Source organism: Phodopus roborovskii, unplaced genomic scaffold, assembly GCF_943737965.1.
Source record: "Phodopus roborovskii unplaced genomic scaffold, PHOROB, whole genome shotgun sequence".
In the NCBI taxonomy this organism is placed as follows: Eukaryota; Metazoa; Chordata; class Mammalia; order Rodentia; family Cricetidae; genus Phodopus; species Phodopus roborovskii.
In genome coordinates this window covers 27,552,566-27,578,780 of record NW_026126460.1, presented here as the reverse complement: position 1 = coordinate 27,578,780, position 26,215 = coordinate 27,552,566, and the positions used below count along the sequence as shown (strand labels likewise).

The following is a 26,215-nucleotide window of genomic DNA, read 5'->3' as shown; positions in this document are numbered from 1 at the left end:
TGTGTTTCTTTGGAAGACTAATTTTTATTTCCATAAATTATTTTTAAGACATTCTTAAGTAATTCCACTTCAACCAGTTGGAAATCTATGTTAAGTGGATAAAATAAATTTAAAAGCCTTTAGGAGCTGTTATGTATAGCTCAGTAGTACATACCTATGCTCAAGGACCAGGGAACTATTTGTACCAAACACTCTTAAAGCGCCAGGGAAACACCCACCCACTTCCTTGGGGACCAGAGAGATAGTGCTTATAAAATTGGCTTTGAAGCCAGGATGTCCCAACTGAAAGCTATGCCTCTCTAACTTAATGGTTATGCCTCTTTATTAGTCACTGTCTTCTTTTGCAAGCTGGGGATCACGGCCTACCTTTCTCCTGATTCTTGTTTTGAAATAAACCAATTTATAGAAAAAGACAACGGAGCAGAGAATCAGCCCTACTACGCTGACATAGGAGATTCAGCATATTGCTTGAGGTCTTTATCTTCAGGTGCTGGCTTCACTTTTTAGCCCAGGGCACACAGACTTTGGGACAGCAGATCAAAACCTGGGGGCTTCATTAGCATATGCAAAGTTGGGCGTGGACTTCGATTCAGCAGGAGTGAACCAAAGGCCAAGTCCACCTTTACTTGAGTTCGTGCACCTACTTACCTGAAGGTGCTAGATGTCCGGAGCAAGTGAGCAACACCCGCTTCCATAGGTAAGACCTTCCACGGAGTGGGATTAATTGAAGAAACTCTAAGAACCCGGGGTCACCTCCGAGGGCTAGCTTGGAGGAGGGGTGGGGGGTGGAAGACTGCGGAGGAGTGTGCTTTACGCATGCGTCAGCCTACAGAGCCGCTGGCTTCCGCGCCTGGGGGCCTTCTGTGATCTGCTGTGTTCCTCCTTGCTTGCTGGCACCCACCCAAGTTAGCCTAGCCAGGATTTCTGTACAACCCTCCGCAAGAGTAAATTAAGAAAAAAAAACATTCTGGTCTAGTGCCAGCAGCTGCCATGGTCACACCCGGCTTCCCAGGTTTTAACTAAAAGCAGTTTTTGCACCGAATGCTAAATCCCAAGCCAAAAAAAATGAAAAGTTTCTTCCAAAGGAGGAAAGGAAAGGCTAACTTTAAAGTTAAAGGAACCAAGACTGTTGAGAACCATTTTAATAGAAACGAGAACAAAACCATGTCTCTATCAAGGCGGTGCCTCTGCGGTAAAGAAATATTTTCTGAAATTGGGAAGAGCCCTGATTCTACCAGGACACACACACACACACACACACACACACACACACACACAGAAACGAGAACAAAACCATGTCTCTATCAAGGCGGTGCCTCTGCGGTAAAGAAATATTTTCTGAAATTGGGAAGAGCCCTGATTCTACCAGGACACACACACACACACACACACACACACACACACACACACACACACACACAGAAACGAGAACAAAACCATGTCTCTATCAAGGCGGTGCCTCTGCGGTAAAGAAATATTTTCTGAAATTGGGAAGAGCCCTGATTCTACCAGGACACACACACACACACACACACACACACACACACACTGCTGTGTCCTAAGGCAAACAGAACTTTTTTATTAAGCATACATTTTAAATAGACCTAGACATTAACTAATTTTCCAAATATGTTTTTCTTCATGTTGCCCCAGTAGTAGCAGAAATGGAAAACATACCAATTTTGTTCAATCAGTTTTTCTAGTGGAGTGACTTCTGTAATGGAAAATGCAACTCAATAAATTCAAGAATGTCAAAGGACAACATTTGAGCAATTTAATTTAATGGTCCAGGAGGGTTCTAGAACACTTTGTTGGGCTGGACAGACAGGTGGACAAGTCATTTCAGGGTTACTATCTCTACATGGGGGTGATAGAAGTAGATAAATAGGAAAATAAGTGACAGGTTAACTGCCGGGAACTACTTTTCTGTAAGAATTAACTCAGAGGGAACTTCATTGTTCAGCTAACAGCTTAGCCACACCATAGTAACACAGGACTTTGGCATGAATGACTCCTGAGTTTTAGCCAGTCTGTGGGGGCCTAGTCCTGGCACTTCATAAGAAAACAATGGCCTCTGTAATTTTTTTATCTAACAGACATAAATAGTTAAAGACAAATTTATTATTCTGCCATGAACATAAAGTTTTCTGCTCTTTGCCTGTTTGAAATTTGCCTGTTTCCTTAAACTGGGAGAACCCAGAAGCATTCTGGTAGAATCTATAATATTGCTTACATGAGACGGAGTCTTAGCTTGTCATATGCCAAGGTCTGGATGGAATGCTTCCACCACACTGTTGTCACCTGAGCCATCCCCCCGGCCCAATCTTCTGTATTTTAGGAGAAGTTAGACACATGACAAACAAAGCCAGAGCCAGGAGGAACACAGAGGTTCAGATTTCATAGTCAAGATCTTTCCACAGACCCACACTGCCTCTGCAGACTCAAACCTGATGAAGGAGTCAAACAAACAAGAAATAAAACCCCCAGCTTGGGAGAGTTTGCAGCTAAGACAGGCAGACAGGTTAACAACTTCAAGGGAGCCTTCCTGGGTCAAGGATAAACAAAGATAAAGGTGTTAATGATTTTAAGTAGATAGGAAGGACACTAGTAATGGAAAGAGATTCCAAAGGATGGATACATTCATGGAACAGGAACATTGAATATTGAGTAATGAAATGCATATTGGGATAATTGATACTAATTGCTATAAAAGAAGAGTATTTCCCCTTCCCTAGATAAAGTGTATTTGCATAGCTATGGACAAGAAGTTTTTTCACAAAGTTATCAGTTCCTACAATACAGAGCTATAAAATAGATGGACCGATCTATACTTTTTTCCCTGAAACACAATTTTTCTCTCACCCTCATTGGATATTTTTGTCAGGTCCTTGAGACCCTTCCAGCTCCACATGGAGGTTGTATTGGTTGACTTTCTGGCTAAGCTGCTCCCCACTTTATAACTTTGCTAGTTAGACATCTCCCTCCAGTTAAGTCAAGCCATAGACACGCAGAGAATAAACAGCCGTGGGGAGATGCCGGACCCAAATATAAAGAGTACATGACAAAGTAGAGCCTGGAATGTGTGTTTCAAATATCATGTGCACTTTGACAGTGGCGTTGACCCAAAGTAAAGCCATTCTGTCATGTTTATTGAGTATCTGGGCCCAGTGCACACCCTTTGAATCTGTGCAGATTGCTTCTTCCCACAGCTGAGATCAGGGAGTTGACATGAAGCCTTAACAGTGAGTTTGGGGCTCCTTCCTGCTTTTCTCAGTGCTGAGTCACATAGTACAGTATTCTAGAGAAACTGGATGACTTTAATAATACCATTCAGACTGAAATGGAGCTTGTTTTGAATTTGCAGACCTCAGTAATCATTTGTGTTTCAGGAAGCTCTGAGCCTAGGTTTATTTACCAGGGTTCCAAAAGGGGTGGAGGGGTGTGCACTCTGGAGCAATGAGCCTTCCGGAAGGGGCCAGGGCCATTGCCCTGGCAGATTGACTCTTAAGGAAAGCCTTCCTCCCAACCTAAAGTGCTATGCAGCTGGCTGTGCTTCTCAGCAAATCGAAGGAGTGGAAGTGACTAAGGCGGGAAGCCAGTCCCCAACTCAGGACGCTGAAGAAAGAGGTACTTGAGCTGTTGGAATTAGTCTGAAGGGGCCAAACGTGGGCTTCTCCATTTGTCCTAGATTTGACTTGTGCTTCTGTTTCTGCTCTAAATTTCAAGGATAACCCCAAGCTCAAAGACAGTGGGCAGTTTGCCCTCGTGTGAACTAAAATTACCACAATCACTGAGGGCCGCTGTAAAACGCTTTGGAGGGCGGAGTGGGAGGCTGCCTTTCATCATATCAAGGTGTGTAACTAACTTACTTTCAACACAGACAACAGATTTAAGTTTGAGTGGTTTTAATTAAACCCCCACTTGTAATTAACTCATTAAGGTTCAGGATATTTAATAACCCAGAAAGTGTCCCCATGGAGCCACTCCTCTTCCCAGCTCCGTCTCAGGGCTTTGGTTTCAGTCAACACAAAGTACTGTAGTTTTGCCTGCTTAGGAACAAGGTATAAATGGAATTCCTCAACACGTCCTTTTTGTGTCTGCATTCCTTTGTGGAACACGGTGTTTGAGGTTAATTTACTTTTATCCCGTGTGTGTGTGTGTGTGTGTGTGTGTGTGTGTGTGTGTGTGTGTCATATACATATGGGAGAATCTTTGAGTATGGCCTTCCTATGCTAAGATGTACCTTATGAGTCTGTACTACATAAGTTTGAAAAAAAAACCCACAGCCAAGCTGGGGAGAGAGCATTCTTTTCTCTACACAAACTTCCATGTTCTCTGTTGCTCTTGTCCCCTCCCCTAACCCAATCCAAGGCAGTCGCCAATCTACTCCTTGTCTCTTCAGGTCAGTCTTGCTTGCCTGTGAGCCTGTGAGTGTGGAGGGTGGGGTCTTCTGGAAGAGCATAATGACTTACAAATCCATCCTAGTCTTGCAGGAGTGTGGTCCATTGCTACTGGTTGGTAAAGAGCATACTGTGTGTCACACTCGTTTCCCCCATTTGACAGGCACTCCCGCTGCCTCTGAGTTTTCACCACATAATGAAACCATGAACTTACGTGGATGGCTTGCCAAATGGTGTTCAAAAAACGCTGGCACTGTTTTAGCCTTCCGCAAAGCAATGTATACACATTCATTAACTTGAAACCCTTCCCAGCATTCGGTACGCTTGCTCATCAGTTTTCCTTTAGCCATACCAGTGACTGTGAGTCATCAAGGGCAGTTTTGGTGTCTGATTTCTGAAAACTTTCTGAAGAGTAACTCTCTATACTTCCAGACAGCCATATTTTTGTAAAGCTTTCAGAACTCAGCCTCATCTGTTATCCCTGAGTTGTGGAAATTTAGTACACATTTTGGATGGCATTCCTTTGGCAGGACACTGGTACTATGGCTGTTTTCTCTTAGGTTTATAGCTTCCCTCACAATTTTTGAACAGTATCTCCTGATGAGAAAATATGTGTTTTTTGCTTTATAAAATTATATTCCTCTCCTTTCCTTCTTGTTCCTTTCAAAGTTAGTCTTTTTTTTTTTTTTTTTTCATTTCTTTGGAATATTTACCAGTTCTTTGGTCTCAAAGATCTGTTTTCCTCTGGGTATTCTGTAACAGTGTTACACTTTATATATCAAATTGGTTTTTACATACAGGGAGGTCATGACAGTGAAAGACATTTTTAAATTTGACCAGTCACAGCTAAAATACAGTAGCTTAGGTAGAAGTGGGCAGATTCATGCTCCAATCCAGGTTTTGCATCACAGGGATAGATGCTGGCAGTAGCCTGGCATCCTTTGCCCATGCCTCCTCCAGCAGATCCGCCTTGATTAACTAATACCTGCAGGCCTTTGCAGATTGGACTATTCCACTCAAAGTTAAATTCTCCCCGTTTTAGTAATGAGTAGAGGGAAAAGCACACTTAGCTTTTATGATCTGATATCAGTTCAAAGTAACTATTTCAGTTTTTGCTAATCAGACTTCCAGTTTGTACCTGTCCAGTGAGAGAGTTAACTGGTAGTGTTGAAAGCCTAGGAGATGGGGTTTTTAGAGAACGCAGCTGGTACAAAAGAAAATATGCTACATAAGATAACTATTTTTATTAAACCATTAATAAGATAGGAAGGGAGTCCCAGCAGGCCTGGAGGAATCTCAGGAAATGGGAAAAGGAAGCCCATGGTTTCTGGGGTGAGGGTCTGCTCAAGTTTGCATTTGACGGGATTTCTACAATGTCAGCATTGCTCACTGTTGTAACCATTTTCCAGAATACAATCACCATACTCTCTCTCTCTAAGCTGCGAAGTCCATGGAGTTGCTGACATAAATGGAAATGATAGTGACCTAATGTAATGTCACAGCAACGTTGTACAGCTGCTTAGATCCCCTTTAAAGGCTAGGTGAGGGCAAGATGTGGTGACTGAATAGGAACCTCTACCTGGACACCTGAAAGTCTACCCAGGTGCCCTGCCCTTCTAGGATGAGGGCCCACTTGAATGGTTTTGACCACTCAAAGTTCACTTTTGAAAGGTTTGTATATAAAGCCATAGTGTCTGCTATGAATTTCTGTTTGAAAACTTATTCCTCATGCTTAAAGCTAGGTTGTTAATATATGATACAAACCCTTTATTTTTTTTCTCGTAGAGAGGCTGTCAATAGATTAATAAAGCGGTAGCTGGGAAATCGCCATCACACTGAGGCAGGGTAGAGTGGATAAAAGGATCTTGGTAGGAGTTGGAGACCATGATTCTGGTCTTGATCACTGTTTCAATCCAGTGGTTAGATTATTTTTTTCATTTAGTCATCTTTGAATTATAATTACTGTGATGCTTTGATGAGAAAATAGAAAGGCACTGTACCCATAGCCAGCCACCTCCTACACATTATCTAGAAGAATGTAACCAAAGTCAAGGCCACCAAAAATGCCTCTTCCTATGAAGTCTGATCTCAGATATGAAGATATAATTAACATCTCTGTGCTCACTGTACTCCACACCAGGGGAGGTAGATGTGCTCAAATGCAGCCACCACACAATAAGACTGGTTGTGTTTGTCCTTTACTTTTTAGGCAGTGACTAAGAAGATCTTGTGCTTTATGTTGATTGGGTTTGAACTTCAACCAGTGTCAACATTAGGAAAACTGTGTGAAGTGCTAATGACACAGACATGTGCCCCACCCACCCCCACGGATAATCTGCTAGGACACATTTCGAGAAGAGCCCACCCATAATGAAAACTGGAGTGATTGTCTTAGAAGCCACGCCTCCCATTTCCAAATATAACTGGCCCCAGTGCAAAACTTGGGGTGGGAATATGGGGGAAAGTTATAAAGTTACATCTTTATCCAATTAATTTCCTTAAATGTTTATTTTATCTATTATTGGCATGGGTCGGGGTGGAGGCACACTCTTTACATGCTATGGCGCACTTGTAGAGTCTAGAGGTCAGAGGCCTCCTCTCAGATTGTTCTGGACTTCCACCTGGTTAGGGTGGGTCTCTCTGTGTCTCCTGTACCGTGCACAGACTCGCTGGCCTGGAAGCTTCTGGGCAGTTCTCTTACATCTGCTTCCCATCTTAGGGTAAGAGTTTTGGGGTTACAGATGTGTGCCACCACCACTTGCAACTTGATAGCACACGCCTTTAATTCCAGCATTTGGGAGGCAGAGGCAGGTGGAACTCTGAGTTTGAGGCCAGCCTGGTCTACAGAGTTAATTCCAGGGCAGCCAGGAAGACACAGAGAAACCCTGTCTCAAAAAGGGGGGGAAGGGTGGAGGAAGAGGGCAGGGGTTAAAACAGATCAAACTCGGACCATCAGGCTTGCTTGGCTGAGCTGCCCAAATGGTTCTCAGTCTGAAGAATTAGGAATTCTTCAAAGATGGAGAAACCTGGCAGATATTTCAGTTCCTTATTATACAACCAGTAAGATTCCAGACAAGGAACAGTCTGGTAGAAAGATAAATTTATAATAAACGGATTCCAGTCAGTGTGTTAAAAATTCTCAAATCCATGGGAAGTGCAGTGGGCAGATACCAGAAGGCTTGATTAATCCGGTCTGTCCATCTGTCCATCTGGAAGCACTTTCCCTGCTACGACTGGACACGGGTTCATTAGCTGGCATCTGACTTAGGATCACGCATGTGCTGATGCTACCACTCGTGGCTTATTAGTAGCTGCCCATCACTATGTTTGAGGAAGCACTAGAGAAATCTGATTCCCTCCAGCAATAATGAAAAGGGGGCCCTCTGAGAAAAGCGGGTTCACCCAGGAAATGTGTGAGAATTAATTCAGCACTCACTTTCACAGCTTCCCAACAGATGGACCAACACAACTTTTCATAAAACGTGTAGACATGACCAGCTCTGGATGCTCTTCGGAGAGCATCTCAGATGCCAGAGAAGGATAAGCCTGGCTTAACGTTTGTTTTCTTTCCATTTGACCAGCCATGAATTGCTTCAAAACTCCAGCAAGCGACTCTTGGGTGTATCCCACTGTAATACTCTGCTTATTTGGATTTTTCTCCATGTTCAAGCCCGCTGAACCATTCTTAATCCCATTTTTGTCTGAACCCAGTAAGAATCTAACCCAAGCAGAGGTAAGCTAATGGGTATCTATCTTAATAGGGGTTAATTAAATGGGACTTAAACCAGGAGGAAGGGATGTCATTCAACTTACAATAAGATAAAAGGCCTTAAATTCCAGTGAACCCCATTCTATTACATAATAGAACTACCCTTTACTCTTCACACTTACAAAAATGTTAAGCCAAACACTTAATATATATGAAGAGTATTTTAATTTTCAGAGTGTTGGAGTTAGTCTGAATACATAGGAGTTTTTCAGATCTCCATTGGTTCTATTACAGTTACCCTAAAATGAAGTTGTTCTCTGCCTCAGAATTGCCTTCTGAGGAACCGGTAGGCTGCTGGGAATAAGCAGGATGTAATAAGAAAGTGTAATACAATTGCCTGTCACATAATGATGCTTAGTGAATGGTGGAACATATATGCAATGGTGCCTCTATAATTATAACTATAGTTACATAACTATAGTTAAAAGCCATAAAACCCCAGAGAATTCCTGTCACTTAATCACAATGCAGCCAGCTTAAAATCACACCTCAATATTTATATTTGTGTTTATATACCAGCATAAACAAACCTACTGCTCCATCACCCATAAAAATACAACACACACATTTATATATACTATGCAATGTAAAACTTGACAATATGCATTTACTGTCTATGCATTTACTGATACTTTTGTCATTGTCTTAAGATATATTCCCATTTAGCAAAAGTAAAAAGTACCATACTACACCAGCATCAGCCCAGACATCCTGTGGTTATTGTCTCTTTTGATTGCATCATATTCTCTTGTGATTAAGTTAACCTCGTGTTTTATTTATCACGTTCCTAAGAGCAATAGGCAACCTAGCTGGTCTGCATAGTGGGTTATAGTATTTATCGATGTTTCTGGAAGCACTCTCTATAAGATTTGCACAGGAAACAAAGCAACGCATGATTGTGTTCCTTTGTGGCTCTAGCCATTTTTGAAAGGTTATTTAGCAGCAAATGTGACGTAAACAGATTGATTTCCCTGGTCTGCTTCTCTTCCTGGAAGGCCTAATTCCCTTACTTAAGAAGCTACTTCTTACTGGACATGGCAGCACAAGCCTTTAATCCCAGCACTCTGGTGGCAAAGGCAGGTGGATTTCTGTGCCATCAAGGCCAGCTTAATCTACATAGCATGTTGCAATTTAGCCAGGAATATATCCCTCCCTTCCTATCTTTCTCTCTATCTAAAAGCTACAAGAAGAAAATGTACCAACCCAACTAAAACATCACCTAGGCTGGTTTACTATCTCCAAACACAACCATGAAAATGCTGTATGGAACGTGGCATCATCTAAGAAGCTAATTGGTACTGGGTTATCAGTAGGGAATTGGCAAAGACAGAAGCCAAGTTCATTGTGTAAAACACAATGGCTTCGGAGTTTCTTGGATTGAAGCATGTCATACTTAAGACAAAGGTCAAGGTTGGGCCAGCATCAGCTTAACCCACCCACCAGGTTGGCCTCTGCATACACTCTGGCCAAGTAAATAAATTCTCCTTCATAACCACAGGTTAGCTCTGGGTCCTCCTGAGACCTTGGGGGATCCAGATGTCCCTGAGGGGAAGTTCAGTGATTCAAAAGAATGCACTCTTACCCCTCACACTTAAAGACCATTAACAATCTTTTGTATTTGACTTTAAATAGTGATAGACCCACATTAAACTTGAGCAGTCAGTGATGAATCTATAGACATGCACAGGGAAAGAGGTGCTTCAAAACCCAGCAAATTTGAACAGGAAGGAAATGAAATGCATTTCCCTACTTGGTAATCTGACAAAACCGTTTGCTCTTGCTACCAATTGTGTGTGTCCACCCAGGCTTCAGACAGGTGGAAGGCAGTGATGAATCAAGTAAAGAGAGGCTGTTCTAACTTTACATTACAAGCTCTGTCCCTAACATTGGGATGTTTTAAAAATAAATTTTATTTAAACTAGAAACAATCTTATTTTACATATCAATCCTCCCATGCCCTCCACTGACCCCCCCCCCATCCCATCCCATCCACTCTTCCATGAGGGATCATCAAACTCTGTCAAGTCGTTTGGGGCAGTACCTAGGCCCTCCCCCACGTATCTAGACTAAGAGAGTATCCCTCTATGGGAAACAGGCTTAGATTGGGGCTTCTAAATTTTATTTATTTTTATTTCATGTGCCTTTCTGTTTTGCCTGCAAGTACGTCTATTTGACTGTGTCAGATCCCCTACAACTGGAGTTACAGACACCTGTGATCTTCCATATGGGTGCTGGGAATTGAACCTAGGTCCTCTTAATCACTAAACAATATCCCCAGCCCCTTTAAACTGGGTTCTGGTTTGGTATGGATTTTTTTTTTTTTTTTTTTTTTTTTTTTTTTTTGAGACAATGTAGCCTGGGCCGTCCTAGAACTCACTCTGCAGAACAGAATTTTTTAAGAACTCAAAAATCTCAGAAATTCAGAGTATCTAAATTTAAACTTAACTTGAATTTTTCTAACTAATTTACCCAACCATTATATACTAGACTTAAATTTCTTGTATAATGCCGAGGATACTTCCCTAGAACTCTTCTAGTGGGATACACCTAAGGGTGGGAGTTGCTTGCAGCTTTGGTTTTCTTGTCTCTTTCTTTACCAACTCCCCCAGACCCCATGTTGGGCGATTTTTGTTGTTGTTTTCTTTTTCATTTAGCAAGAACACTACTTTTTCTTAGCCATGTACCCATACATTAGTTTTCTATTATTTTTCCCCATAACACGAAGGATTTCTAATTAGATGTGACTTTGAGATGTGCTGTGCTTTCTGGTCACCCCTACATATCAACTCCACAGATGACGAATGAAGTCCTTCCCGTTTGGACATACTCCTACCTGGCGGTGCTACCCCCTGTGTTCATCCTCACCGATTACCTGCGCTACAAACCAGTCATCATATTACACATCGTGGCCTTCATCATTTGCTACCTGCTTCTTTTGTTTGGCCAGGGTGTGATGCCCATGCAGGTGGCTGAGTTCTTTTTTGGGGTCGTCTCAGCCACGGAGATAGGCTACTATTCCTACATATATAGCATGGTCAGCCCTGAGCACTACCAGAAAGTGAGCAGCTACTGCCGGAGTGTCACTCTGGTGGCCTACACAGTAGCCTCAGTGCTGGCCCAGCTCCTGGTATCCCTGGTGACTCTGCCATACTCTTTCCTATTTTACACAACCTTGGCCTGTGTCTCTGTGGCTTTCTTTTTCTCACTTTTTTTACCAATGCCTAAGAAGAGCATGTTTTTCCATACAATGCATGACGGTGACGCCCGTCAAAAGCCCCTGGGACAAGATACTGCCCTTGAGGAAGCTCACAAGAAACACAAGACAGCTCATCCAGAACTGCCTGCCACTTCAGAGACTCCCAGGCACAGAGTGCTGAGCAACCCAGAGCCAGAAAATGTGGCTTTGAGAGTCTTTGTGCATTGGTTCCGAGACCTGAAGGAGTGCTATGCCTCCAAACACCTTTTTTACTGGTCCCTGTGGTGGGCTTTTGCTACATCGGGTTATAACCAAGTCTTGAACTATGTTCAAGTCTTATGGGAACACAAGGCACCCTCGCAAGACTCTTCTATCTATAATGGAGCAGTAGAGGCTGCGGCAACATTTGGAGGTAAGTAGACATCTCTCGCCTCCCCTGCTACCCTCTGAAGGGATTGCTCCAGATGCTAAGCTTCTCCTTGGTGATTAATTAGCTATGACCAGAAAGTAGAGTGATTTTTTTTTATTTTAGTGGGGGTCAGGGAGTATATGCACATATGTTGTGCGGCTGTGTGTTCACAGAAGTCAGAGAAGGACACCAGGTGTCCCTTAAAATGGGGTCTCTAGCTGACCCCAGAACTAGGCTAGTGGCCAGCAAGCCCTAAGAATGTTCCTCTGTCTACCCCCTACAGCAGTGGGATAGCAGGCATTCACAAGCACATCCAACTTTTTAGAGGTGTTCTGGGGATTTGAACTCAGGTCCTCAAGCTTCTTATCTCTTACCCACTAAGCTATCTCCCCACTCAAGGAGAGAAGGCACTGAAAAAATAAGAGTACCATAACTTTTAATGCCATATGTTACAGTTACAAATAACTCCAGAGTAAAAGGCTTAGAAGCAAGCAATGTCTTTCTAGTAGAATCCATAGATCCTAACTCATTATCAAGATAAATGTTGATAATGTGCCCCATTCCTTCAGTATTATGTTCATATGTTTTAAAGTTTGATAATATGCTTTATTCTTAGTTTAAAGGTGAGTGAATCAATATAACTTTTATTTTTATCTTTTTGGTGTGTGCGTGCGTGTGTGTATGTGTGTGTGTGTGTGTGCATGTGTGGGTGTGTGTACACGTGTGGGTGTGTACATGGCACATGTGAAAGCCCAAGGACAACTGAGTAGCATCCTTTGGTTGCCCTCCACATTTTTCTCACTTTTTTAAAGCAGGGTTTCTCATTGGCCTGTAACTCACCAAATAGGCCAGTTTGCTGGAGGGTTCCATTTGTCTCTGCCTCCCCCATCGCTGGGGGGTGCTGGGGCTCAAACTTGGGTCTTCATGCTTGCAAGGCAAGGACTTTACTAAGCCACGCCAGCCCATTGTTATTTTTGTCTTTGTAAGCTTGTGTACAAGTATAATTATATGTTGGTCATGTTGCCCCCTGTGCCTCTGTGCCCTTCCTTTTCATTTCCCTCCTGGTTGTTTGACTTCCTGTTTCATGTTTTGGATGCAGGTATTGTCGGCATGGATCCTCTGTCTGCTGTATAATAGCAAGGCTTTCTTCCCATTTCGTAGGCATCCTCTTCACTCAACTGCCCCCCTCTACCCTCCAGAAACCTTGAATATCACTTGGTATCGTTTGTTGAGTGTTGCCCTTATTTCCCAAGATACATGAGTCAAGACTGTTTGTAAATAGTAAAAGGAAAGGGAGAGTGAAGAACTTTTATTATTAACTCTAGAAAATGCATAAAGGTTTCCAGGACCTTACACAGTTTTCTTAGGAACCTTCACTACTCTAGGTTGCACACCAACAATTTCCAAAAGCGACATTTTTACACAATTTCCATGATGTTAGACTCGGGATTCTAATATCAAAAAGAAGTTTGCCTTTGAAGCATACTCTGTGATAAATATTTACATCCTTGTCAATGGAAACTTTGAAAATGTGTCTTAGGAAGTGGGATATTTCCACACCTTCCTCTACAAAAAGTTTCAGAAATGCACGTAGCATCTGTTTTATTATTGTTTCCCTCTTGGGAGGCTTCAGCTAACTCCTGAAAGCCAAGTCTATGCCAGAATTGGATCATTGAAATTCTTGCTGTTATGGTCAAAATTCTTGGGAAGAATTCCTTTTTAGAGACAGTTCTATTGAAGATCACCTACAGGAAAAAATAACTGAGCAGTTATCAATAATTTGAACCCTAAATACCTTTTGTTCAGTTCAAGAGACCCATAGTTACTAATTACAGTCAGTTCTTCGCCTTTTCAAACTCTGTGTATATATAAGCCTCAAGACAGGTTAGCTGTAGCAAAAGGACTAGACTACTCCAACCCAGGAGTTCAAGGCAATATAAGGAGACCACCTAAAGGTCCCCCAGATCTAGGAAGGAAAGAAAGGAGAGAAGAAAGGAAGGATGGATGGAAGTATGGACAGAGGTGGGAAGAAAGGAAAGAAAGAAAGAAGGAAGAAAATTGGGACAGCTATCACTCAAAAACAAACAATTGAAAACAATAGAGAAATTTACTTCTAAGACATTTCAACATGCTTGCTGTCCGGGGTGTTTTTTAAATGACAGGCTGCTTTGTTGCTGCTGCCCACTCTGCTGTGTTTAGGCACTAGTGTATGCCTGATATGTCATTGATACTAAATAAAAGTATATACATCATTGATATTAAATAAAAGTATAGACATCATTGATACTAAATAAAAGTATACACATCATTGATACTAAATAAAAGTATACACATCATTGATACTAAATAAAAGTATACACATCATTGATACTAAATAAAAGTATAAGATGGAAGTGGTTGAAAACGATAGAAAGTAAGAAAAGGAGAAAAACCTGCTTTAAAAAAAATCCTATTGCCCTACATGTGGAATTGGGGATAGGAGGGGAGTGAGGTCAGGGTGCATGTGAGGGGGCAGAGAGGGTAAAAGAGAGGAAAGGAGGGAGGGAAAGAGAGGGAACTGGGGTAGACATGTAAAATAATAAATTAAATTTTAAAAATCCTTTTTAAAAAATCTTAATTGATCACCTAGTGGATCACCTAGTTTTTGTGAAATGGTGCATTGTTTGTTTGGTGTGCTGCTGTTTTCTTCCTGAAAAGTCAATAGCTTGACTTCTTCCTCTTCCGTGTCTGTTTCCAGGAGCTTTGGCTGCGTTCTCAGTGGGCTACGTGAAGGTCAACTGGGATCTCCTAGGAGAACTGGGTCTGGCCATCTTCTCAGCTGTCATCGCCGGCGCACTGTTTCTCATGAATTACACGCTCAGCATCTGGGTGTGCTATGCCGGCTATTTACTGGTCAAGTCTAGCTATATGTTTCTTATAACCATAGCAGTGTAAGTATCACTGGCCATCCCCCTCTTCTCGGTGGGGTTTCTAAAGGCACTTGGGGAACTTCAGAAGGATCTCAGTGGGTTGCAATGTCAAATGCTAACTCCATATCAAAGGGAATTTAATGCAGCCATCTTTTCATTTGGCTGAATATTGCTGAGTTGTTGAAGGGGGAAAAAGTTGGGATTCTGTGTGAACCGAAAGCAAGGATCCGTGATCTACTCTTGATTTCTTTTTACTTCCAAAGATTTGTCATAATAAAGTATGACGTGATTTAATTTTAAATGCATAGGTTTAGATTTTTATCCCTAACCCCATTTAGTTGTTCCAGAAGTTCTAAGCACATACTTTGCTGTATAAATATTTTTAAGAAAATTATAAAAAGTGGGCCTAGGGAGAAAATGATGCAGAGATGATAAGACCACTTCAGCTTCACGTATAACTTTGAATCCTTTTGTTTTAAATAAGGTCTCTGAAATTTAGAGACTTGTTTCTGCTTTTTAAGAGGTTTTGATTTGGGTGTTTTGTTTTTTGTTTTGTTTTGTTTTTGAAAGAAATTGTTTTAAAGCCTATGGCTTGTATGGATACAGTTAAAACTGACTACAAGAAATTTTCTTTGGGAGCAGTCTATGTATCTCAGTTGGTAAAGTGCTGGCCACATATACATGAAGTTCTGCGTTCAATTCCTAGCACTACACATAAATTGTAAAAGAGATCATTATCAGCTCAGGACCTCAAGACCAAGGTGTTGGCATGACAGAGATGTATTTCCCCCAGTGGGACAAAGGGCAGAGAATAAGAGGTAACAAAGACAGGAGGTAGAGGGCAGGGAGAAGGGGAAGGGAACAAGGGAAATGGAAAAGGGGTATTTGTCCCAAGAGGGAGACAAGGACTGCCTCTGGGTAGAGAGGAGACCAACATGGCCCATAGGAAAATGTCAGTTTATAAAGCTAAAAAAAAGGAAGTCCTGTGTTAGGATGAGGTGTTTAATTTTAATTTGGCATGTTAAATAGGTGAGCCAAAGGGGGCTTTTGATTGTTGGACTTGTAATTCTTTGATAGTTGGATCTTGGTAGTCAGCCTCAGGAGGAGGAAGTGGCCAAATAAGGGAATGAGCCTTGGTGGCCAGCCTTAGGAATGTAATCTAACAGTTTGTAGCTAGGCCAAGGGAATGTGGGAAAAGGTCCAGGTCTGCCAAAACCACATGCTGAGGTGGGCTGGTGTCCCTTCAAACTGGACATGGTAGAACACCCCTGTTATTCAGAAAGTGGATCAGAAGTTCAAGGTCATCCTTGATGCCATAGCAAACTTGAAGCCAGCCTGGGCCACATGGGTCTTGTCCCAGAAAAGGAGAAGAAGGAGGAGGAGAATATAGTTTTCTGTGGTATTAGCCAAAAAGAAATGAGAAACAAGCATTTCAGTTTCAAGCTACATCTGAGAAATAGTGACAAGCTTTATCAAGTTTCATTCTTAATTTGTGAAAACTTTTGATAAACTGTAAAACATTGGAATATGAGTTTCAAGGCAAAAATGGGGAGAGAATGGAGATGTAACTAATTAGCACGTGTTCTGGTTGCATTTCTGTGACTGTGACAGATACTCTGGCAAAAAGCAACAGAGGCTAGGAGAGGATCTGTTTGGTTTATAATTCCAACCTTTTTGGGAGGAGTTATAGTCCAACCTTTTTGGGAGGAGTCATGTTATATCCATGGTCAAGAGCAAAGAGAATAAATATATCCTTGCGTCTTGCTCTCAGACAGCTTTCTCCTCTGTTCAGCTCTCCTGCCTAGGGAATGGTGCCACCCACATCCCCGGGCTAACCTGATCTAGACAGTCCCTCTTTAAGACTCTCTTCCCAGGTGAGACTAAGCTCTATCAAGTTGACAGTTGAAATAACCACCACAGAGAGCTAAGTTTTTTAATGAAATATTTTGGTTTAATGAATCAAACTCAAATCTCTGGTTTCTTTTATTATAATGAGGATGGAAAGGTAGAGCTATTATTATTCCTTTGCATTTAAAAAACATTTAGAGTCCAAAGCCTTTTTTCTACCATATAAGAAATGTGGCAAGAGTTTAAAATCTCTAGTTTAAAACTAATTATAGATGCAGTCATTGCCACAACTATCTATGGTCTTAACCTTTCAAAAAATAATCACCTACCTGTAGGACATTGACAGTAAACTGAAAATATTTTTTAAAAGATCTCAGGTTGGATGATTTTTATAAAACTTTATTGCAAACATGTAAAATACCAAGTGACAATCTATATTCTCAAGTTATAAGATGAGCATTTAAATTTAATTTCTGGAAAGTATTAGATTATGCAGGAGGAATCTTACCCTAGTGCCTTTAATCCTACCTTCAACAATATTTGATTCTTTCTTCTTTGCTCTGCCTATTTGTCTATACTGGATAAGAGGTAAGACATGCCTTAGCAACACTATTTTCAACTCTTGTTTTGTCTTCTTCTGGTTTTTCTTTTGGTTTTAACACAAAGTCTCAAGCAACCCAGGATGGCCTTGAATTTGCTATGTGGGCAAGAATGACCTTGATTTCCTCCTGCTTCTTAAATGCTAGAATTATAGAAATGCATCACCATGTCCAGTTTCAGTGTCTATCCTTTAGATAAGAATTTTATGTATTCAGAGCTGTAGCAATTGCTCAGTGGTTAGGAGCACTTGGCTGCTCTTCCAGAGGATCCGGGTTCAATTCCCACTACCCACAATGGCAGCTCAGAGGTGTCTTTAACTCCAATTCCAGGGGATCCAGTACTCTCACACAGACATAAATATAGGCAAAACACCAAAGCACATAAAATAAAAAGAAAAAAAGGAAAGAGAATTTTATTTTTGCTGTGGTTGTTAAATGCTAACTCAACATTTAACGATAGGTTTCAGATTGCTGTTAACCTGAGCGTAGAACGTTATGCCCTGGTGTTTGGCATAGACACTTTCATTGCCTTGGTGATTCAGACTATCATGACTGTGATTGTGGCAGATCAAAGAGGGCTCCACTTGCCAGTCACCACTCAGGTAAGCCACAGTCCCCATTGACACGACAGATAGCTAGGAATAGAGAGTAACTAGGTTGCTTCCAAAATGTCTCAACCATAAAATTAGCAATGATGAGGGATTTTTAAAAAATCTTTTGGATTGTGGACAGTTTTAAATATTGCAGCCCGTAATTATAATACCAACTAAATTTAGAGCAACTGGATTCATATCTACTTAAAGAAGGCAGGTAAGAAGAAACCTTAGCATTTTCAAGTCATTACACTGAACCAGCCTTCAAACGTGAAACATAGACAGAACCTTGGGAGCTACGGAGGTTTTCCTCCACCACTGCTGAAGTAGCTAGGAGCCTGCTGCAAAGCCAATCTCTTTGTCACTACTCCACGTGCTTACACTGTTAACCTTGGCTCATTTGAGATAGACGAGTTCAGTCAGAATAACCCATACTAAGTTCTGGATCTTGACCACCCCATAATCCAATCAAATTAGGAAGGTTTTATATATTATCAATGATATGAATGGTCAGATTTTATAAGTAGCTAATTGTTCATTTTCTTCCAGTTTTTAGTTTATGGAAGTTACTTTGCTGTCATTGCTGTGGTCTTCCTACTGAGAAGCACATACATTATCTACTCGGCCAAGTGCCAAAAGGAAGAAGAGAGCCTTGTTGCCACTGAGAGTCCCAATGAGCCACACCCACAGCAGCCAAGAGATGTGTCGACAAAGTTCTAATGCAATCACATCAATTCCAGTCACAAAAGGGTAGGGTTTCAAGATGGGGCATACAGAGTGCTTTGCCACACCTAGACACTCTGCCAATATGGACTCCAAAACCACAAACAAGCTTCGGCCTCAGACTAGATGTCTTTATGCCCAGCTAATTGCAGGCACTCCATATAGACCATCACAACTGTATTAGGATGCTATAACTTCCCTCCATTATGGAAGGGAAGGCATGAGTGCAGGAGAAAGGTTACTGGGCACATTGCATCTGCAATCAGAAAGCAGAGGACAATGAAAGCTGGTGTTCAGATCACTTTCTCCTTTTTATTCAACATATCACCCCGGAGCCAGGGGGATGGCGCCACCCACATTCTAAGTGAGTCTTCTCACCTCACTTAACCTAATACAGATAGTCCCTCACAGATAGCCAAAGAAGCTTGCATCTTCAGTGACTGTATCAATATTAAGTATCAATAGTAACAGCTGAACCCTTGTTCAGAACTCCCTTGAATAACAATAACCTGGAAACCCTGGTTCTGATGAGTTCTAAGAACAAGCAAAGGGCTTGGGAACAAGTCATGAAGAAACATAAGCCTCCTAAAGATTTCGATCGCTGAGTGAGTGCAATGACTGGGTTTGGTCCCATTTCTGAGAGTCCCTCTTTAACTCTGAAAATACCAGCATCCTTTTCATGTTATATGTGGGTAGTCTCACCACTATTTTCTTTCATCTTGTGGTTTCTTCTGGACTTTGTGTTGGAACTCTCTCCCAGAGATCACTCGAGATGTTCCAGTGTGTCCTTGGAATGCCCTCACATCAGTTCCCAATGGCCTTCTGCTCACCATGACCCTAGATAACTATTTGATTGATGAGTGTAGGCCACTTCCAAAGGAAATCCCAGAGTTTTCCAGCCACTTTTTTATACGTAAGAAAACACTTGCAGAAATTAGATACTAATTGTTTAATTTATGTTTATGTTTGGTGCTAAGGATCAAACCAGAGCCTCACATATGCCAGAGAAGCTCCACACCACTAAGATAGATCAACCCTTGGGCACATGCTTAATTTTTAAATGTCAGAAATCATGTTCAATAAAATATTAAAATTTTAAAAGAATCCAAATGTATGAATTTCTCCATTGTCTAAGAATTTCTGCCATCTGAAATGCAATGGAATATTTATTGAACAGTCTGCTGCAGAGGCAAAAGGAATACTGATTTAGGGTTTATAATTTAAATATGTTTTCTTCCAAATTCTAAAAATCATTCAATGGGATTGAAAAAAAAAAATCTCAAAGGCCTAAACAGCAATGTCTTCTTAACTGATACCCTTACGAAAAAATACAACCCATTTTCCTCCAGAACTAGTAAAAGTAATTATTGGAAAGATAAATAAGAACTATGTCTCAGCCCTACAGGAGACATCTCCATCAAACCCCGCCCCTCAGATCTCGGGGAACCCCTTGGAACAGGAGGCAAAATGGTGTAAGAGTCAGAGGGAATGGAGGACACAAGGAGAAGAAGGCCCTCATATAGACTCACAGAGACTGAAGCGGCCTGCACCGGCCTGCACCAGGTCCTCTGCTTGAATAGTACAGCTTCCAGTTTAGTGGTTTTCATGGGATTCCTGGGTGTGTTCAGAAGCAGTGGGTCTCTGATGCCTATGCCTTATCTTAGCATCTTTTCCTTCTGTTGGTCTATCTTTTCCAATTTCAATATTCTATTTTATTTTGGTTTTTTTTTAAATGAATGAGCAAAGGCCTAACCTCTAGGCTAGAGTAAAATTTAAGGAAAACCAGTTTTCTCCAATAAAGCAACACTGGGTATATCAACCGCTCCAGGATGGACCTCATGTTCAGGAGTAGCTGACCAATATATAATGAGCGCCAAAAGTTCCTATGTATATGGTTTTATTTGGTTATAGCTGGTGTTGTGTTTCTTTTTTCTTTTTTGGGGGTGTGGCTTTGTTTTGTTTTCTTTGTTTCTGGGTATTTTGTTGTGTTGGGTTTTTACTTGTTGTTTGAGGAAAAAAATAGGTGGGTAGAGAGGTAGAGAAAAATCTGGAAGGACTCCAAAAAGAGAATAATGTGATCAAAATATAATTAAATATAAAAACTATTTTAAGTAATAAAAAATAAGAACTGGCCCAGGAAGATGGCTCCAAGTTAGGCAATCACCAAGCCTGACTGACAGCTTGAGTTCTGTCCCAGGAGTCTATCCAGTGGGAGGAGGAAACCGTCCCTGAAGTTGCTCTCTGGCCACCACACAGCACACCTTCCTATGTGTATGCAAACCCCTGTGTGTGCAAACACACAAAATTAGTAAATAAATAAATGTTTAACAATTATCTAACAACAGAACCAACCAAATGCCTTTTAAAATGGACAAGGGAGTTTCCAGGCAAGATGGTGGGCTAGGAACTATCAATTTTATGCCCCAATGAAAGAGAAAACTAAGGAAAGAGTTAGGATGGGAGGGGATACAGACTATACAAAAAAAAAAAAAAAAGAAGAAGAAGAAGTAAGAGAGGAAGGTTCTTAGAAATACACAAAGGTTAGGACACCCAAAGCTTGGGAAAGAGTAAACGGGTGGTGCATGGAGGTGGGCTGGGCAGGGGAAGCCAAAAATACATCCACAGGCAGCCCCAGCAAGGACCCTGGCAGCCATACCCTCATGCCAAGCTCACAGTTCCCATAAGCCTCAACCCAGTTGCAGATTTGACAGGGGCAGTGATTCCTCCATTGGGTGATTGATAGGGGGAAATCTCATTCCGAAGCCCCGAAAGGGACAAAGACCAACCAACCTCCAGCCTCACTGCACTACTCACCCTGAGCTGAGGCCAGCCCCCTCTCAGACATGGATGCCTGGGGAGTGGTGAGCTGGAGATAGACCAGCTGGGCTGGCATGTCCTGCCCCACATAGGGTCAGCCTAGCTGTTGAAATGCTCTCCCCTCTTTCAGATGCTTGGGAGGAGCAAGATGGAAGAGTGACGAAGCTGGGCTTCTGGAACTGTGTGGGCTCAGCACAGTGTTTGGGAAGGCAATATACCCAACAAGGAAGGGGCACTGACCGAGGCTGGAAATACCTTCCATTTCTTTCTATTTCCTATTTCCATGTTTACATTTATTTTTATCTGTGCACCGATACTTCAATTGCTTGTTTTGTGTGAGCTTGTATTTTTCCAGAATGTGTTTTTGTGACTGTCTTGTCCTACTCCTACTCTGTTTTCTCTTACTGCTCATACCGACAGGCCACCTTCTATTCCCTTATCATTCATACTCTATTTTCTCTTCTCCTCCCTTTTCCCATTCTTTCCTTGTTTTACTACTTAATCATTAATATCTGTCACTATAAAAAAAAAAAAAAACTTCCAACTACGTTTTCCCCACCCAGTACCAAAGTGCTGCTATCTGAAACTTCTTGGGGACACAGGTATCTTGAAGTATATGTTAACACCAAAGCTGCTGTCAAGCCATTGTATCTGTTGTTCCCTTCTGTGTCCCTACTCAATAGTAGTGGGGAAGGAACATAGATCCAAGTAAATAAAACAAACAAAAGCATCAAAGGAGGACAAAGATGAATGGAAGGCCACTCCTATCCCAACAGATACATAAAAGACAAGGGTGGTGAACAGAATGGCTTGTTCATTTTGCCCAGTATCTCCTCCTCCTTCCTCCTCTTTGGGTCCTTGGATCTCTACACTGTTCTGACCCAAGAAATGTAACATACAGAGGATACAATTTTCCTGTGTGCATGTGCGAGAACACACACGTGCATGTAGATTGGTTCATGTGTGGGCAAACACATGTGCATGTGTGTGCAAGTGTGGCAAAAAGTTGACACTGGGAGTCTTTCTCAATCACTTATTTGTTGAGGCAGGACCTCTCACTGAACCTGGAGCTCACTGATTTAGCTAGACTGGCTGACCAGCAATCCCCAGGCATCCTCCTGTCTCTCCGTGCTGGAATTATACGTGTGTAGCACCACTCCCAGCTCTTTACATGGTGTCAGAGATCCAGACTGGGTTTTTGTACTTGCCAGGCTAATGCTGTGCCCCCTGGGCTACCTCTTCAGCCCTCAAAACAAGTTTCATCCAAGTGTTTTTAAAGTGTTCAGCATAAAGCTGTAACAGCCGCTGGGTACTGCATCGTGAGTAGCTCTCATCCATCAGCTTCACCTCCAGCCTACAGCATGCCTGACATAGCTCAGTTGACTGGACCAGTGCCTTGCTCTGGATTCTATCAAACGGGCTTCTGGTACCATCAATACTACATGACTTTGGCGTGAGATTAGATTTCTGCTATATTAGAAATGTCTTTAAATGTAATTCCTTCAAGATTTCATTTCAGTGATAGCAAAGAAATGCACACTGGAGATCATAAGCATTTTAAATCTAAGCTTTATTGTCTAGGTTCCCTTTTCTTTCTAATAATCGTATATGAATGTCTCATGAAAGATTCAAATAGGCAGGATATGTCCAAGTATCTCAAGCTAACCCAAACATTACCTTACAGGGCTTATATTTCCCCCCCCCTTTTTTTTTTTTAAAAAAAGTGATTTATTTGCTTTTTTGCTTTTACATTTACTAAATGTATACTCAGCTGCTTCTTGAAAATACAGTAAGTTTTTAGGAAGAGAAGATTAATAGCTTACATAAGCTGCTGTGAACCAGTTAAATAAAGTGAGTCAGAAATGGCCTTGCATTGTCTCCGTGTTTAAAACTCATTTACACATAGCTTGCCCTCTACCACTTCTCAAGTGTTGGGATTATACATGCATGCTGCCATGCTCAGCTCCCACCATACATCCTTATATCACAAGTTATCTAACCTTGTAGATAAATCTTTCTTTCTTTCTTGAACACTCAACAGATACATAAGTGTTGACTTGCTTTATGATAAAAATGATGTAGAATTGCAAGCCATTAGAGTCATTATCCCAGCTACAGGGGAGCTGAGGCAGGAGGATTCCAGGTTCTAGGCCAACCTGTACTACAGAGTGACTCTGGGTAAGTGTGTCAAATAGCAAACTTGGGATATCACTGAGTGGAAGAGAGCTTGCCTTGAACATGTGAAGAGCCCTAGGTTCAATGCTTACACACACACACACACATATACACACACACACACACACAAGGCCCACCTGTAATTTCAGTGTTCAAGAATAGGAAATAGGGAATCCAGCGGCAAGCTGGCTAGCTAGACTAATGAAACTGGTGAGTTTTGGATTAGAGATAGAGAGAATCTGACTCAATAATAATACATAAAAATGAAGTGGAAAGTGATTGAGAAAGACACCCAACATCAGCCTCTGACTTCCAAATATATGTACATGCATACATATGTCCCACATACATGCAAACACAGGTCCCCAGACATGCACATGCAAAGAAATGGAGATGATGGACATGAAGATAGAGATGGCAAGAAAATTCACCATGTCTGAGAAAAAAATAACAGGTCATACATGGTTCCAGCTTGTTCGGTCCTGCTTTTTGTGTCTGTTTAAACCTTGACTTGTGTGAGATATTAAGACTTGGTTTTAGAAGTTGGAGCTGGAAAGGCATGTAAATGTGCCTGAGGGCCTTTAGAAGAGGTACACACAATGGCAGGGTGGGTGAATAAGTCAGGGAAGTATTGATGGTGAGAGATGGAAACGTGGCAGGTGGCTATGGATAGGACAGGTTCCCAGAAGGCTTCCAAACAACCCTATACTTACATTGCAGTATTCTGACATATATGCCACAGCGAGATCATTGCTGTCTTCCTCACCCCCGCCAACTCCATCAGCTTGATTAGTACCTTCTAGCATATTGTAAACTAGCAGACAGGAAGAGATTCTTGGTCAGGTGGAGACTGACTTCTTACTGTTCTGTAATCAAGGTGGTGGCGGCATCTTCAGCATTACGATTTTATCATTTAGTTGTATGGACAACGAAGGACAATGCTAATAGCCTGCATTATTTTGTGTGCCCCAGGGCCTCCCTGAACAATTAGTTATAGGGAGTCAAGCTATGCCTGGTACTGAGAATTTCTTCAAATAACTGACGTCTTCTGGAAGCACTGTTGTCCGCCAATGGGGAAACCGCCAACACAACTCTCATTTTCATATTGTACATTGATTGGCTTACAAATTTGGAGATGTCCCTAAGGCTTCCACACACCCCCTTAGTTTTGGTTAACTAACATCTTCCACTGATCTACCCCATCTTCCTATATTGTTTTATTCTTAAAATAGATGTCAGATGTGGTTACAAGAGGAAATAGGAAAAGCTCAGTGAAGCAACAAAGGTTTATTTTTCCTAGAATTCTGGAGAGATGGAGTGTTTGCACACCAAGAAGAGACTCACATGGTAGGGAACAACAGGCGACAAAGCCCAGCCAGCCAGGCTGAAGAGAGGAGTGAGAGCGTGTGATGGTGCAATTTACAAACAAAAGGTACCAGTGGGTTCTACCTGTGTCTCTAAGAGCTAGTTCTCGGAGGTGAACAAGGACAACTTGTGTGGCCAATACTAACTTTACAGAGGAGCATCTGACTACCTGGATGGGGTACTCAAACTTTCCAAGACAGAGTAGCATGGCCATTTAATGTACGCCTGTTGAGATGGAACTCCTTTCACCCAGTGGAAAGACAGTTTAGAGACTGGAAATCAAATGACACACAAGAGTCGCTGTTTGGGGTGGATTTACTGAAGTTTATTGAGCAAGAAGAGCTTTGTGATTACAGACATGGCAATGAAACGGAGAAACATGGCATTGGCGCAGAGTTAGAGGCATTGTAGGAAGTCATAGCATAACCTACCCGGACTACATCTACTACAGTCAGGATTGAATGACAACTGATGGGGAAGGCCTTGGGTTCATTTATTTGTTTGGTGACTATTGAGTGTTGGCAGGATAATAACAACTATGGAAATGCCAGGTTGCAATGGCAATGAGCTGCTTCATGCTGGTGACTCACAATCCCAACAGGAGCAGACAGACAGATGAACAGACAGACAGACTCACCTCTATCAGTTGGCTGAAGCAGAAGCCCAGAGGCCAGCAGCCATCCTAGCAGCAACACTTCTTGCAGCCACACTTCTGCTGGCAGCAACACTTCTGCTGACAACAGCCCTTCCCACAGCCACAGCCACAGCCACAGGAGCCACAGCCACAGGAGCTGCAGCAGGTGCGGCGGCAGCAGCAGACCACAGGCTTGCAGCAGCCACAGCAGCCACAGCAACCACAGCAGCCACAGCCGCCACAGCCACAGCCACCACAGCCGCAGCCGCCACAGCCGCACCCGCAGCCACCACAGCCACAGCCGCCACAGCCACAGCCGCCACAGCCACAGCCACCACAGCCGCAGCCTCCACAGCCACAGCCGCCACAGCCACAGCCGCCACAGCCACAGCCGCCACAGCCACAGCCGCCACAGCCACAGCCACCACAGCCGCAGCCTCCACAGCCACAGCCGCCACAGCCGCAGCAACCCATGGTGTCAGTAGAGAGGACTCAGGTGCAGTGAGGAGAGAGACTCGGGAGAGGAGAGGGAGATGTGATGCCTCCCCCTGCTGGGGGAGCCCCTTATGTACCAGTCTAGGAGGAAGGTAGTAGTGTGACTCAAGACACATGACAATAGATGTTTCCTCATTCTTATTTATCCTAGGGTTCAAAAACACCCTGGAGTCATTTCTCAGGTATATCCTTACTAGAAACATTTGACTTAATACAAGAATTAAATGTTGAAGCTCCCATTTACATGTTAAGAATCAGACCCTGTAGACTTGTGTCTGTGCAA

The 26,215-nt window shown here is 42.3% G+C and overlaps 2 protein-coding genes across 4 annotated transcripts; one reads left to right on the top strand and one right to left on the bottom strand.

The window, feature by feature from the left end:
• Positions 1-688: 688 nt before the first annotated feature.
• Positions 689-18,471, top strand: Slc19a3 (solute carrier family 19 member 3). Of its 3 annotated transcripts, none has more exons than XM_051190599.1 (6): positions 689-697; positions 7,982-8,133; positions 10,964-11,777; positions 14,512-14,704; positions 17,591-17,732; positions 18,273-18,471. In XM_051190599.1, exons 2-6 carry the CDS (start codon positions 7,984-7,986, stop codon positions 18,441-18,443), a joined length of 1,470 nt encoding a protein of 489 aa, XP_051046556.1. In that variant the 5' UTR covers positions 689-697; positions 7,982-7,983; the 3' UTR covers positions 18,444-18,471. The 3 variants fall into 3 exon arrangements, with proteins under 3 accessions (XP_051046556.1, XP_051046554.1, XP_051046555.1); XM_051190597.1 differs by lacking the exon at positions 689-697 and adding an exon at positions 3,541-3,627; XM_051190598.1 differs by lacking the exon at positions 689-697 and adding an exon at positions 3,808-3,852.
• A 6,975-nt stretch (positions 18,472-25,446) lies between these two features.
• LOC127226508 (small cysteine and glycine repeat-containing protein 5) lies at positions 25,447-25,923 on the bottom strand. Its single transcript, XM_051190600.1, has one exon. It carries the CDS (start codon positions 25,909-25,911, stop codon positions 25,486-25,488), a length of 426 nt encoding a protein of 141 aa, XP_051046557.1. The 5' UTR covers positions 25,912-25,923; the 3' UTR covers positions 25,447-25,485.
• Positions 25,924-26,215: the final 292 nt, after the last annotated feature.

Bases quoted from the DNA above. Each gene is read 5' to 3' on its own strand.
- Slc19a3 (XM_051190599.1), top strand. From the start codon at position 7,984: ATGAATTGCTTCAAAACTCCAGCAAGCGACTCTTGGGTGTATCCCACT. The intron at 8,134-10,963 runs GTAAGCTAATGG...TCAACTCCACAG, and splicing joins AGAATCTAACCCAAGCAGAG to ATGACGAATGAAGTCCTTCC. The intron at 17,733-18,272 runs GTAAGCCACAGT...ATTTTCTTCCAG, and splicing joins ACTTGCCAGTCACCACTCAG to TTTTTAGTTTATGGAAGTTA.
- LOC127226508 (XM_051190600.1), bottom strand. From the start codon at position 25,911: ATGGGTTGCTGCGGCTGTGGCGGCTGTGGCTGTGGAGGCTGCGGCTGT.